Consider the following 13,844-nt stretch of genomic DNA (forward strand, 5'->3'; position numbering starts at 1 on the left):
TAATTATAGTCACTAATTTATTTCGTCTATTTTCACTACTATATTTTGTTTATTTTCCGCAAAAACTTTACATAGTGGGTTACGTAATTGTAACCACCATGCACTTTTTAGGTTATGTTATTATGATGAGTTAGGTAAGACCGCAAATTCGTTTTTTAATGTAAATTAAAACACGAGTTTTAGAAACATGACTCTGACGAAGTTAATCCCGGTCCTGAGATACCGAACTCACTTCTTGTCTTTTAATAATGTCCTCCTCCACCAAATCAGGACCTGCAAAACTCGGCAATCTGCTATAAGTAAAAGTGTAAGAACAGACTTAGACACCAACGTAAAACCCTTGGGCGAAAAGGTGAAAGAAACGACAAAGACTGCTTCATATTTAGGAATAATTTTAATAGGAGTTGGGGTAACAGGATCGTTATTTTATGCCGTTTTCCGGGAGCTGTTTTCCAGTAAAAGCCCCAATAATATTTACTCAAAAGCAGTAGAAAGGTGTAAAGAAGATGTCAGAATCCAAGATAAACTAGGTCTTCCTATTACAGCCTTTGGGGCTGAGACGACGAGACGTCGCCGCCAACACGTTAGCCATGTGGTCTTTCAAAGAGATGGAAAACAGTGTTTGAGGATGAAATTTTTCTTGAAAGGGACTTTCCATCAGGGTACAGTGCAGCTTGAAATGATTGAGGTAGCCCTCACTAACCAAATTCCAGAATTACTAAAAATTAACATTGCAGAACGACTCAGGGGACTATGAATACCGATATTTGTTTGTCCAAGTTGATGACATGCTGAACACCACAATACTTTTAGAAGATAATAGAGATAGATTCACGAATTCGTCGCATTTGGAGCTGGCATTGTAAATAACGTGTACAAATATATAAAAATTTATTGTTTTTTCTTAAATGGGTTATCTTCGTAATACAAAACCAATCTCTTGTTGAAAATGTACGTTTTTATTTTTAAGACAACCCACGAGACTATGAGATATATGGACAGGTACTGAATCCAAGCCCATTTCATAGTTTGCCAAAACCCAGGTTTGTAGTATAGTTTGTCTTCTGGATATCTCAGAGTTATGTGTAAGGTAAAAATAGGTTTCCTTCCTGGAGTAAAAGTTGTATACACATTCTTCGTTGTGGTTGAAACTGAAAAATCAACATTACATGAAAAACAAATCGTTATTATTACCCACTGTTTCTGTTTGAGTATAATTTGATCAAACTACTTAAATCGTAGTTTTCTCCTTCGCTTGGTAGTAATACTGAGTAATTATAAGAAGTGTTTATGGTCTTCTTGTGACATCTTAATGGGTTCGTTTGCGTGGCCACAACATCAGAAATGATCGTGTATTCTGACAAAGGTACAGAAAGAGGTGAGTGAAAAAATGCAGCAGCTTGCATTTGTAAAGGACAGCTCTGAAATTAAAACATGAGACTTAAAAAATATCCTTGAGAATCAAATACCGAAAGTTTATAGTCTAATGGAATTATTATGTAAATAGACGTAAGTTGGCCCTCCACTGGAAGATTAACTTGAAGATTTAAATTCAACTCTTCGACTTTGTTGTCGAAATTTTTATCGATTTCTTGGATCTGAAATCTGAACTAAAGGAAAGCTAAACATTAAGAGACAAGTTTACTTTAATCATGGCACAGGTATCTAAAAGATAATACTTCTCCTGGTAATGGGGTAATGTGCTACAAACTACAAGAGGACTAGCTTCATTACTTGTGGTTCCAATGAAAACGTACTCTCCTTTGAATCTCACTTGTGGTTGCTCGTAAAATACGTCCCTTTTCAACCAAAACCCTATAAAAACAAACTTTAGTGTTTTAACACCCACAAAGAACAAACTAACTTACCTTTACTTTTGTATGCAAGAATAAATGGCAAAACCACCGTAAGTATCCCAAAAATTAGAGTTACCACAGTCGCTTTCGATATTAACGTAGTTTTATAAGTGATATTTACATTTTTCGTGAATACGTCTAAAACTACCATATTTAGTTAAAAAAACGGTTTTGATACCATTAAAAGAGGAAGATTTGTTTTTCACTAATGTCTAGAAATGACAACAAAATATTTGTATGACGCTGCTACCATGGCAACCGGGAAATTCCACCAATCACCTGCTGTGGTGTGTTCATAAAGTGAGACGTTTGTTGGAGCGTTATTTAAATGTTCGACAAATAGGTACATCACCTACATACAAAACGCAATTTTCGCGAAAATTCATGACAAAAACTATACCAAACTTCTGATATCGACATCTCGCTTATTTTTTCGAGTAAACTTAAGTTATTATACATCAGTGTACGCGGAATTTTCCGCAGATTCCAAATCTGGGATTTAAATTCAGATCCGACAACAAATAACTCAGTTATGGCCGATCAAAGTTTCGAAATGTTGATTTTCATTTTTTCTCATTTTTCGTATTTTTTAAGTTAAATATCTCGGAAACTATTTGAGATATTGAGATGCGGTTTGCGCCATTCTTTTTCTCGGCTCATTTTATGTTAGAAAATGTTCTCAAAAGCCCAAAATTCGATAGTCGATTTTTCGCGAAAAAAAATTCCGACTCAAACGATAAAAATTTTTCATTTTTTTTATTTTTGGCCATAGCTTATAAACTATTTGTCCGATCGATCTCAAATTTAGCCAGTAGATAGATTTCAAACTTCTCTTTCGACTGATGTATAATTCAAAGCTATTCAACGTCGTTTTTATTTTGAAAACATTGATTGAAAATCACCCTAAAATGACGTTTTCAAAACAGTTTTTGGCCAATGCCTCGTTTATTTATTAAGAAAACTCAACAAATCTAAGGTCATTTTACGCAGAATGTCACGCTGAATTCAAAAACATGAGACTTTTCAATTTTCGTCAACAAATAACTGAGTTATGGTCGTTTGAATTTTTCGGTTGTCGCCAGAGGGCCAAATTTTTGAAGGTCAAAACAATTCGTTCTCGATATCTCGGAAACTATTTCAGATATTGAGATGCGGTTTGTGCCATCGTTTTTCTTGCGATTTTTAACATAAGAAATTCTTTGATTTTTCCACAGTCAAAATTTGCAAATTTTTGCAAAAATTCATGACTAAAACCATGCCAAATTTCGAACTGCTTGCACAAGTGGAATAAAGGAGAAAGCCAAAAAACAAGTAAGTTTTACCTTTTCATTCAACGAACTGTTTGGAAGGGCCTCACAAAACCGACTGAATAGTTTCTGATCACGAAACTTCTTTTGGCCATTAAATTACGCAACTTTATAAAAAGAATTACGTAAATAAATAGCAGAGCGTGATTTTCATTAAAAAGTGAATTAAAAAAAGAAGTAGATTTGTAAGAGGAAAACAAATTATTAAAATTAGGAAAGTTCCAAATACTTTGTCAATATGCTTTGAGTTATGTTTGCTTTAAACTACAAGCTTACTGTTTTGCTCCAAACAGTGTGAAACTTGTAATAAATTAATAATTAAACATGCTGTCTTAATTAAAGTAACGAATCTTTTTCATGCGAATTCCACGAATTCCAACGTGCAAGAATCTTATATAGCAAAATCCACGCATGAACCCAAAATAAAAATTAATAATTTCTTCTTTGTGGTTTTGGCAAAGAGATTAGCTAATTAGGCTCTTACTCATTAGCGTTGCAGTTGAATTTTCTACGAATTTTGCGCAATCTCTTGCAGTTTTATTATAGGATCTTTGGTAGGTGGTTTTATAATTTATATCTACAGAAGAATATTGTCATCAAAGTTCCGGACGTATGATGCATCACAACGGATTCGATGATTAATTAAATCTTGGTCTACATTGAATGTGGGACCTGATATTGACATACTTAGCTCTTACAGACTTTGGTTTCTCCAGTTAATAAGGTTGAGAATGCATTTCTTTTTAAAAATGTTGCAATTAGATGTATGAAAGTAAACACAATTATGTTTTCCACATCGCTTTAGTAAAAAAAAAGAAAAGAGACGAGACTCTCTAATGCAATATCAAAGAAGATAACATTTAGATGACATGCGTGATTAAAGAATTAAAAATAATACCTAATAAAATAATTATCTTGACAATTTCGACCACAATTGCCATTACAAGAAAAAATAATATTTCATTAATTACCAACATAATAGATTGCCAATAAATAATTCAATATTTTTGTTTGAATATTAATTTAATAGAAAAAACTATGTTTACACCAATGTTTACATGCAATTATTTGTGGTCAGACGTCTTTTCTTGGCGTAGTTTGACCGGAGGGGATTTACTCATTCGCTGGATTAGGTATATATAAATGCTTTTCTGTTCTTCAAGACAAAGTTATAGTGCTATTAAGCTGTGGAGGTGACAGTGAAATTTATTACCATTTAATAAGTAGACAGACTTCAATTTATTCGTATTCCTGTAGAGTCAGTATAGGTAAATATTTACTTCTACTCGTATTGTTTTTCATCAGAAAGTTATTTGTCTTCGCCTGATTAAAGTAGAACTAGTTGTTTTTTTTTAAATCTATTTGATTACTTCAATTCTTTCTAAATGTTATCTACATTATTTTCTTTAACATTTCAATTATTTTTTGTTATATGTCTATCTAGAAAAATTTGAATTAATTAATTTTTTAGATTTTAAATTTTAAATAAAAAAAATTGAATTAAAGTTGCGATTGTATTAAAATGAGTGTACAGCAAAAACGGTAGATTATGCCAAATAGTCACAATATCCGCCCACACAACTATCATCAAACTATAAATAATTTAAAACTCACAATTAGTTCCACACACTCTTAATTTGGCACAATAAAATCAACTATAAATATCCAGTTCCCATAATTTTGATAATTTAATGAAACCGCGGATTTTTTTTGCTCCAATAACAAATGACCACAGCTCTAGGATATCTGCCAAAGCATCTGAATCGGCTAAATAAAAATATCTTTGCCAAACCAAATCACGGAACTCAGTCGCACAGTCAACGCTCTTGATAACGAAAAATGGAACCGATCGAAGTGCAGTTAACAGAATTTTATCCCAAAGACAACGCCAGAGATAGTCACACCGAAGAATATGATCTGGTTAACAGTCCTGATTTTCCAACTCCCATTTTCCGGAGAGGATGCAATTTTTATTTCGCGATTCGATTTAACAGAGATTTTGATGAAATCAACGATGTTGTGAGGATTAGCTTTGGGTTTGGTAAGTCAGAATTTCATTATCATAATTATATCTAGTCAACAGTTCAAAAGGAGATTTATGGTGTTTGTGCGATGTGTTTTTGGTAGAAGGTCACAACATGATTGAAATATTTATCTAATTTTTTGCTTGAATGAATGTGAATTGAATATTAAGCGGTTTTATTACTATAAAATAAAACGCGATTTTAGGACCTAGACCCAGTGTCATCAAAGGGACGAGAGCAATTCTGCCGATTTTGGTCCGACAAAAAGTGTTGCCAAAAAACTCTAATATTTGGTCAGCTTGTGTTAGCAGAGTGGAAGGAAACAACATAACTTTGCAAATTCATATTCCTCCAAATGCTCAAGTGGGAATATGGAAATGTTCTATCCAGACTAACATTTCTGGACAAAAGGACAAACGCTACGACCACAAAGTAAATTTTTATTCGTCTTTGTTTTTTCTTCAATCTATGAGAATTTTAGGTTGAAAATGACATTTACATCCTCTTCAACCCGTGGTGTGAAGACGACGGCGTTTACTTAGCAAGCGAAGACGAGAAGAAAGAGTACATTTTAAACGAACACGGTAAAATCTGGTGCGGCACCTTCAAAAAACCCGTCGGAAGAAACTGGATTTTTGGCCAGTTCGACGACTTGGTGCTACCAGCTGCGGTGTTTCTCTTAGACAAATCAGGACTAGCTCCTGCCGACAGAGGATCTCCAGTATTAGTTTCAAGAGCCATCTCTGCAGTTGTACGTACGAAATCCCCGCATTTACTTTTCTATATCTACAATTCTAGATCAACTCCGTGGACGATGGTGGTCTTTTGGAAGGTAAATGGGACGGAGACTACAACGATGGTACTTCGCCCCATGCCTGGACAGGTTCCGTGGCTATAATGGACCAATATTTAAGAACTGGAGGAACACCAGTAAAGTATGGTCAATGCTGGGTCTTCTCAGCTGCTACCGTCACTGTATGTCGGGCGCTGGGAATTCCTTGTCGGTCAGTGACCAATTATGTTTCTGCCCATGACACCAATTGCTCTCTAACCGTTGATAAGTAGGTCAGTTTTTTGGTTTGATAAGTCAGTAGTTATCATTTCGTAGATTTTTCGATTTGTTTGGTAATAAAATTGAGGATGGACCCGATGGTGACTGTACCGACTCATGTTGGAATTTCCACGTTTGGAACGATGTTTGGATGGCAAGACCTGACTTACCTCCTGGTTACGGAGGTTGGCAGATAATTGACGCCACGCCTCAAGAACAAAGCGATAAGATCTTTCGGTGTGGTCCTGCGTCTGTGGAAGCAGTGCGAAGAGGAGCAGTTGGTTACTTATACGACACCCCTTTCGTCTTTTCTGAAGTCAACGCTGATGTTGTCCACTTCCAAGAAGATGAAGGTTCGGACTGGGGCTTCTCGAGGCTCTCAGTTAACAAATACCAGTAAATTCACCAGTTTTTGTGGTACTAAGAATTATAATGTCTTCTTCTAGTGTTGGGCGTAAGATTTTAACCAAACGCATCGGTGTTACCGACGAGAAAAGCAATTCAGATCTCTGGGACGTTACTGCATTTTATAAGAACCGCGAAGGAACCCCTGCTGAAAGACTAGCAGTGTACAATGCTGTGAAAGGAGTACCAAAAGCTCAACACCTCTACGAATTCCCAGAAAAAATGGAAGAAGACGTTTTCTTCGACTTACTAGACATTGATGCTTTACCTTTTGGTGACTCTTTTGACGTTGTGGTCATCGTGGAAAACAAATCCCAGTCACCTCGCACCGTCAGCGCTATTCTCTCCGCAACGTCTGTTTATTACACAGGAGTTTCAGCCAACAACCTGAAGAAGTCCCAAGGAAAATTTACAATCGCTCCTGGAAAAAAAGAAACAATTCGATTGAGAATAACACCTGAAGAATACTTGGACAAGCTCGTAGACCACGGTTTGATCAAACTTTATTCGATCGCTAATGTTACCGAAACGAAACAAACCTGGAGTGAAGAAGACGATTTTACTTTGACGAAACCTGAGATTGTTATCCAAGCTAAAGATTCGTGTGCTGTTGGTGAAGAATGTGCTGTTAATCTAAGGTGGGTCAAGTTGAATTTTACTTCTTATCTTAGATGTTTGTTGTAGCTTTCAAAATCCTCTGGCGGTGCCTCTGACTGAGTGTAGTTATACAGTGGAGGGTCCAGGTTTGGCAAAACCAAAGGTTGTTAAATACGGGGATATTCAGGCTAAAGAGGTTGTCAACTTGACTGAGACTTTTAAGGCGAAGAGAACTGGTGAGAGGTTGATTATCGTCAATTTTACGTCGAAGCAGATACAGGGAATTTCTGGCTCCAAGAAAATTGTAGTGCAGTAGAATGTTTCCAGGAAATGTACCAGAAACGAGATTATTGTTTTATCACTTTTTAAATAAACAATGATGACTTATGACTAATAAATCTTCTTAACAGTGTTATTTTATAGAATTGCTAAAATGAATCACGACTGCTCTACCACGATGACCTGTCCCCACTATTTTCCCATATCCCAACACTTTGCACGCTCACGTTTGGAATTTAAACCTCAAGTCGCGTTGATAGAACTGGACCACATGGTGAGCCTAAGCGAAAAAACATTGAAAATTCTACTCGTGGTAGTCTAGAAAAGTGACACAAAGTAGTTTGGTGGTAAAGACAGTACAATGGGAAAAATAAGGTGTTCAAGGTGGTGCAATTGCATCCCTTGTTTCCGGGCGAAATTCACCCCAAACCACGACACAGCTTTGCAACCACTGCCCAAACCAAAAGAAGCAGGTGAGTTATTTTTACTTTTTTTGCGGTTTATCAAATTAGTGTTTATCTGAAAATTTTCTTGTTTATTACCTTATTACGTCCTCGTTGAAATAAAGGAATTTGGTGTTATTGGGAGCATGCACAATCAACAAGCTGAAAATAGCCTAGTAAAGTGTTTTAACGGCATAATTTGCGCACACATGAAAGCTTTTAAGGTATCTATATTATTTGAATTACTACAAATAGTTCAAGGAGTTCCGACAAAATATTTTAATGACCACAATTAGTTAGTCATATACAATACTTCTTTTATTATCCGAAAAACAGTAAAATTTTATGTACCACTTATGGAAAGAATGTCCTTCTGTTTAAATTCCCATCACACCTGTTGTTATCTTCGAGTCAACAATTCCATGTGTTACGCCTTATGAAACAGAGAAAAGGAATTCAAAGCATCACTGTGGAATTGGTAGAAAAATAATTCAAGGTGATCCTCTCGTGTGGTGTCGTTCAAAAAGACTCTGATTGTTGTATCAAATGGTATTTTGCCCACTCTTCGTAACAAGAAGACAATTATCCCCAATCTCGACCACGTAAACTTCAAATAATAATTACGTCATTTTGCATACAATCCTCTCAATTATATCATTGAACGAGTTAACAAGAATTACGCGTGAATAATTTCATAAAGTCATCAACATCGACGCTTTTGACAATGACAAGGTAAAACCGAGAAGGATATGATCGAGTTGCACAATGTTTTGGTGGAATATTTTTAAAACATGCTCTCATACTTCCTTGGAATATAACTTACTAACATGTGTGAATTTACATTTCAAATAAGCATTGCATGTGCAGTAATGAGAATCAAAATTCCGATGTGTTGGAGCATCTTGAAAGACGTGCGTTTACTTTCATTGGAGTCTCGACATCAAGGTTAAATACTTGACCCATTCCGAAATTAAATACAAGATAATCGCTGTTGTAACACCACACCTATGATCTAATAAAGTTGACGTATAAGGGAATTAGATGTGAGGCGGAGCTTTAATGATTTTATGACACTTTTTTATTTTTAGAAATTGCTTTTCTTGGATTCTGAAGAAACTTTAAAAATCGTTAACAAATTTACTGAAGATTAAGTTTACAAGCAAAGATAGTTTCCGTTTATGTCGACACTCCTTAAGTGATTATCTGACATTAACATGTTTACAATGTTTCTAATAATTATGCATAAAGCATAAATATAAACACACTTAATTTTAGTTTTTAGATCTATAAGTATGTTCACGGATCTTCCTTTGGATGATCTAAAAAATTCACACAAAAATATTTCTTTTGATGAGAGTTTCACAACATCGACTTCAAGAATTCGTCTTAATAAATTAATAGATAACAAAATGAAAACATTATTTATGTTTTTTATCATGGAATCACCGATTTACAAATGCCCAAAAATTAAATTACAGTTAAGTAATTTTAAAAATATCACAATTACAACTCAAGAGAAAAGTGACAAAAAAAGACACTCAATATTGTGAAAACCATTTTCAGTGGTTTCAATGTGACAAATGCGATTAGGCTAAATTTAGAACCACGCACTTTTAACAGACCAAATTTGGTTGTCTTAATGTGACAGCTGTGAAGAAAGAATGCAATGAAAGTCAGAACTAACATAACATTGGGGAACCTTACTGGTTACTATAAAAAGAAGATAAAATGTTGGGTAATCTTAGAAGACATAAACGTTTTTTGATGATCGAAATAATTCAAAGATTTCAGTGGAGAATACAAATAATTTAAGTGGAGATTTAGTGGTTTCAATGTGATCATTGTGGGGATAAATTTATTGGGAGTCTTACAATATTACATAATCTGTAAAGAAAATCGATAATTTATCTATACTATGTCACTCATTACTTACAGTAATTCATTAAAATTATGTAGGTATTCGTCTCTTGATCACACACACACGTTAATTTATTTAAATCTATACAATTTCCCCGCAAGTCACGTTCTTCAGACTGTTAAACGAAGACAAAGAGCGTACCTAATTTTTAAAATAAAAATTAATTTTACAGAAGAAATCGATGGCGTTCCTTTCATTGATGCTAAAGAAGAACCGGACATTCTAATCATAAGAAAAATAGACCCGTGCACTGCTTCTAACGGAATCTCTCACCACACATCGAAATTTGAATTAATGAATCGTCAGTTTGAACCACAGCTTGTCGTCCGAAGAGGTCAAAGTTTCACTCTTAATATTACTCTCAACAGACCTTACAACGAGGATAAAGATGGAGTTTCATTCATTTTTACTGTTGATGGTAAAGTTTCTTTTTATTCTTATTTTTACTATTTATTGATCTTTATTAGATGATGAAAAACCGAATTATGGTCATGGTACTCTCATTGCCGTACCTCTTATGAGAAAACCAGACCGACACTTATCATGGAACGTAGTCCTGTACAGCACCACAGAAAACACAATGACAATCCACGTTACCACAGCCCCAGATGCTGCCGTGGCTAAGTGGAAAATGGAAATTGATACTAAAATCATCAACGACGGAGCTTACAGTTATTGTTGGGACACCGGAATTTACCTTTTATTTAACCCGTGGTGTAAACAAGACCAAGTTTATTTGAAATCAGAGGAGTGGCGCGAGGAAGCTGTTTTGAACGACGTTGGAATTATTTGGAGAGGTACAGCAAACAGGATGCGCCCTGTTATCTGGAAGTACGACCAGTTTGAAAAGGATATCCTGGAGTGCTCTTTATACCTCATCCATAATATTGGAAACGTTAAAAGTATCTTCAGAGGAGACGCTACAAGAACAACGCGAGCGCTAGCTGCTGCTGTCAACTCCGCCGATGACTGTGGAGCTGTCATGGGAAACTGGTCGGAGGATCACAGCGGAGGAACTGCACCGGTTGACTGGTTAGGAAGCAAAGAAATTCTACAGAAGTTTTACAAGAAGAAGAAACCGGTGAAGTACGGCCAGTGTTGGGTCTTCTCAGGAGTTCTCACCACAAGTATTTTTTCGCGCTTGTACCCAAAAGACAGTTAACAATTTTTTTTTAGTTTGTCGGGCTGTTGGAATCCCTGCTCGCACCGTCACGAATTATTCTTCAGCCCACGACACTCAGAGTTCCCTCACTGTTGACTACTTCACCGACGACAAAGGTGCAATAATGGAAGAGTTAAACTCCGATTCCATATGGAATTTCCACGTCTGGAACGAAGTTTGGATGCAAAGACCCGATCTAGGCAGAGACTACGGTGGTTGGCAGGCTGTTGATGCCACTCCTCAAGAACTCAGCGAGGAAATGTACAGAGTTGGACCAACTTCCGTCTTCGCGATAAAACAAGGAGAAGTTCTCAGACCCTACGATGGCGGATTCTTGTACGCTGAGGTCAATGCCGACAAGGTAACGACTTGTTTGAATGATGTCATTGTCCTAATTGTCTTAATTAACTGAGTGGGATTGTTAATTTGTAGGTATTTTGGCGATACACTGGTCCAACGCAGCCTCTGAAACTTCTACGCAAAGACGTCTACGGCGTGGGAAAACAAATCAGTACCAAAGCCCCCGGAAGATTCGAACGAGAAGACATCACAAGTCACTACAAATATCCGGAGAAATCCACGGAAGAACGAGCTACGATGCTGAAGGCGCTACGACAATCGGAAAATCTCTTCTCGCGGTATTACTTGAACGAAGATTTTAATGATATTTACTTCAACTTTGAGCTAAGAGACGACATTAAGATCGGACAACCCTTTGACGTTGCTCTAGTCATGAAAAACAGAAACAAGATCGCTGACTACAAAGTCAAAGTTATCCTTCGCGTGGAAGTCGTGACATACCAAGGAAAAGTCGGCGAAAAAGTCAAAACTGAAGACTACGACGCTGTGGTCAAAGCAGACTCCACTTGCGAAGTCAAACTAAATGTTACTTACGAAGAGTACGCGAAGCGTCTTATTGACCAAAGTTCGTTTATAATTTCTTGTTTGGCTACCGTGGAAGACACCAAGTTTGAGTACTACGCTCAGGACGATTTCAGAGTCAGGAAACCGGATATTAAATTTGTTCTACAGGATAAACCTGTGGAAAACAAAGAAGTGACTGCTGACATCTTTGTGGAGAATCCCTTACCAGTGCCTTACCGAAAAGGCGAGTTTACGGTGGAAGGTCCAGGAATTGATAAGAAACTGAAGATACGAGTCAAAGGCAATGTTCCTCCAGGAGAAACAGCTAAAGCGCAGTTTAAGTTTACCCCGCCAAAATCTGGGAAATTTACACTCGCAGCTAAGTTTGTAGCTAAAGAAATTAACGATGTTGATGGATATATGGTGATTGTGGTTGAACCAAATAAGGAGGAAAACGGAAGCCGACTTTAAGAATTTTACCGCTAATAGAAATGTACCAAATTGAAACGCTTTATCAAATTATTTATTCGTATTTTATTAGAGTTGTAACGACGAGTATTTGTGTTCCACTAACTTGCTGTGTTTTTAGAATTACAAATCTTATATTATAAGCTTTCCTAGAACGTAAAACTAATTTTTGCGATTATAATTAGGTGCTAAACATGTGAGACATGGCAGTATTCATATTACAGACCAAGATAAGAATTTATTTTTATGTTAATCTATTTTAATGTCACTGCATTTATTATTTACTTATGCATGTTTTGTAAGCTGCTATAATTTCGTAATAAAAGTTTGATTTTTTAACTTTTGTTTTTGTAGAATTGTTTGAATTAAATTACCATTGAATTTAAATGCAAAAAAGGCTACAAAATAATTTTAAATTTCAGTTATTTTCTGTTATTCAAAAGACGTCTTTTCTTCATAAGATATCTTTTGCTTACATAACTTAATAATTCAACTATTGTGCACTAGAGGACGCTACGTACACTTTATTTTCAAATAAAACTTAATGAATGCAGAGTCAAAATTTATGGTGAATTTAATTTTGGGTTTGGTTCTATCAAGTTCTCTCAAGATTTTAAAAATGTTTTGAAAAATTTTTTTTGAATTTTTTGGATTGCGTTGGAATTTAAAATATGTTGGTAGTACTGCTAATTTTGTCGCCCATCTAGTTCAATCATTTCCGTATTTAATTGAACCAATGACAAGTTTAAAGAATTTTTAAAATATAAAATTGTGCCAAAATTTCGGAATGCAAATACATTTTTAGAATACTATATATTATGAAAAAATCCAACAATGTTGATTATTTTCTGCTATTCATAAAATTTGGAAAAAATGAGTCAATTGTTTTCCTAAAAGATATCAGAAAAAAATTATACAAGGTGTCTCAAAACTCATGATCTAAAAAGAGCAATAAAAAGTGTCGACATCAAAACATTTTCCAAATTTAAAATTGTCTAAAAAGTTTATAGTATTCGAACAACGACGAAAAACTGAAAACCAATCCAAAAAGCTTTTGCATAAGTAGAATAGCGGTAAAATAAATGGTTATTTTAATTTTCTAGGCAACAGGACCGTAATGTTGGCCTGACAAATAAATAGTACTAAAGTCAACTAAGGGCCAACTACTCTTTATTTTGGGTATCCTAACAATTATAAGAAAGCCCTTGCAATACCTCTGGTCATCGTGTGTTTAGCGATTGTGATTGGCTATCGCATTTATCTTATGCTTTAAACTTTTTTTGTTTTAATATTTTGGTTTCGTATGGCTGTCTGCATGTGCCTGTTTTCTTTAAGTCACGAGTTCTGGACTATTTTGTATACAAAAAATGCAGCGAATTCAGCGAGTCAAAAATATCTAAAAATTTTTTTAGAAAATCCAAGGAATTTATGGAAAAAGGATCTCCAATAAATCCAAGCAATCAAAAGATA

The 13,844-nt window shown here is 35.4% G+C and overlaps 4 protein-coding genes and 1 long non-coding RNA gene across 5 annotated transcripts; 4 read left to right on the forward strand and 1 right to left on the reverse strand.

Annotated features, from left to right (window-relative positions):
- Positions 1–4: 4 nt before the first annotated feature.
- Positions 5–950, forward strand: LOC148174969 (mitochondrial import inner membrane translocase subunit Tim21). The gene is made up of 3 exons (XM_088037891.1): positions 5–134; positions 184–688; positions 738–950. Exons 2-3 carry the CDS (start codon positions 188–190, stop codon positions 864–866), a joined length of 630 nt encoding a protein of 209 aa, XP_087894017.1. The 5' UTR covers positions 5–134; positions 184–187; the 3' UTR covers positions 867–950.
- LOC148174970 (transmembrane protein 231) lies at positions 871–2,103 on the reverse strand. Its single transcript, XM_088037884.1, has 5 exons — positions 1,869–2,103; positions 1,646–1,815; positions 1,470–1,598; positions 1,199–1,421; positions 871–1,151 (listed from the first exon to the last, which is right to left on the reverse strand). Exons 1-5 carry the CDS (start codon positions 2,005–2,007, stop codon positions 892–894), a joined length of 921 nt encoding a protein of 306 aa, XP_087894010.1. The 5' UTR covers positions 2,008–2,103; the 3' UTR covers positions 871–891.
- A 2,098-nt stretch (positions 2,104–4,201) lies between these two features.
- LOC148174971 (uncharacterized) lies at positions 4,202–4,993 on the forward strand. Its single transcript, XR_015770161.1, has 3 exons — positions 4,202–4,223; positions 4,297–4,431; positions 4,899–4,993. It is a non-coding gene; the product is annotated as an uncharacterized LOC148174971 (long non-coding RNA).
- A 9-nt stretch (positions 4,994–5,002) lies between these two features.
- LOC148174972 (hemocyte protein-glutamine gamma-glutamyltransferase-like) lies at positions 5,003–7,655 on the forward strand. Its single transcript, XM_088037883.1, has 7 exons — positions 5,003–5,204; positions 5,393–5,619; positions 5,669–5,938; positions 5,986–6,248; positions 6,296–6,634; positions 6,685–7,281; positions 7,328–7,655. The coding sequence occupies exons 1-7, from the start codon at positions 5,003–5,005 to the stop codon at positions 7,554–7,556; spliced, it is 2,127 nt and encodes a 708-aa protein (XP_087894009.1). The 3' UTR covers positions 7,557–7,655.
- A 65-nt stretch (positions 7,656–7,720) lies between these two features.
- On the forward strand, positions 7,721–12,713 carry LOC148174973 (annulin-like). The gene is made up of 5 exons (XM_088037209.1): positions 7,721–7,992; positions 10,053–10,298; positions 10,348–11,007; positions 11,057–11,403; positions 11,475–12,713. The coding sequence occupies exons 1-5, from the start codon at positions 7,881–7,883 to the stop codon at positions 12,375–12,377; spliced, it is 2,268 nt and encodes a 755-aa protein (XP_087893335.1). The 5' UTR covers positions 7,721–7,880; the 3' UTR covers positions 12,378–12,713.
- The last annotated feature ends 1,131 nt before the right edge of the window (positions 12,714–13,844 follow it).

This window comes from Gnatocerus cornutus, chromosome 5 (genome assembly GCF_029298725.1).
Source record: "Gnatocerus cornutus isolate USDA-ARS CGAHR chromosome 5, icGnaCorn1.1, whole genome shotgun sequence".
NCBI lineage: Eukaryota > Metazoa > Arthropoda > Insecta > Coleoptera > Tenebrionidae > Gnatocerus > Gnatocerus cornutus.

What these genes read in the sequence shown, in the direction of transcription:
- LOC148174973 (XM_088037209.1), top strand. Translation starts at nt 7,881, where the DNA reads ATGGGAAAAATAAGGTGTTCAAGGTGGTGCAATTGCATCCCTTGTTTC. An exon ending in GCCCAAACCAAAAGAAGCAG is followed by an intron (nt 7,993 to 10,052) that starts GTGAGTTATTTT and finishes TTAATTTTACAG; the next exon opens with AAGAAATCGATGGCGTTCCT. An exon ending in CTGAGGTCAATGCCGACAAG is followed by an intron (nt 11,404 to 11,474) that starts GTAACGACTTGT and finishes GTTAATTTGTAG; the next exon opens with GTATTTTGGCGATACACTGG.
- LOC148174970 (XM_088037884.1), bottom strand. Translation starts at nt 2,007, where the DNA reads ATGGTAGTTTTAGACGTATTCACGAAAAATGTAAATATCACTTATAAA. An exon ending in TCTTGCATACAAAAGTAAAG is followed by an intron (nt 1,816 to 1,868) that starts GTAAGTTAGTTT and finishes TTGTTTTTATAG; the next exon opens with GGTTTTGGTTGAAAAGGGAC. An exon ending in CATTAGACTATAAACTTTCG is followed by an intron (nt 1,422 to 1,469) that starts GTATTTGATTCT and finishes TTTTAATTTCAG; the next exon opens with AGCTGTCCTTTACAAATGCA.
- LOC148174969 (XM_088037891.1), top strand. Translation starts at nt 188, where the DNA reads ATGACTCTGACGAAGTTAATCCCGGTCCTGAGATACCGAACTCACTTC. An exon ending in TGCAGCTTGAAATGATTGAG is followed by an intron (nt 689 to 737) that starts GTAGCCCTCACT and finishes TTAACATTGCAG; the next exon opens with AACGACTCAGGGGACTATGA.
- LOC148174972 (XM_088037883.1), top strand. Translation starts at nt 5,003, where the DNA reads ATGGAACCGATCGAAGTGCAGTTAACAGAATTTTATCCCAAAGACAAC. An exon ending in TGCTCTCTAACCGTTGATAA is followed by an intron (nt 6,249 to 6,295) that starts GTAGGTCAGTTT and finishes ATCATTTCGTAG; the next exon opens with ATTTTTCGATTTGTTTGGTA. An exon ending in CTCTCAGTTAACAAATACCA is followed by an intron (nt 6,635 to 6,684) that starts GTAAATTCACCA and finishes GTCTTCTTCTAG; the next exon opens with TGTTGGGCGTAAGATTTTAA.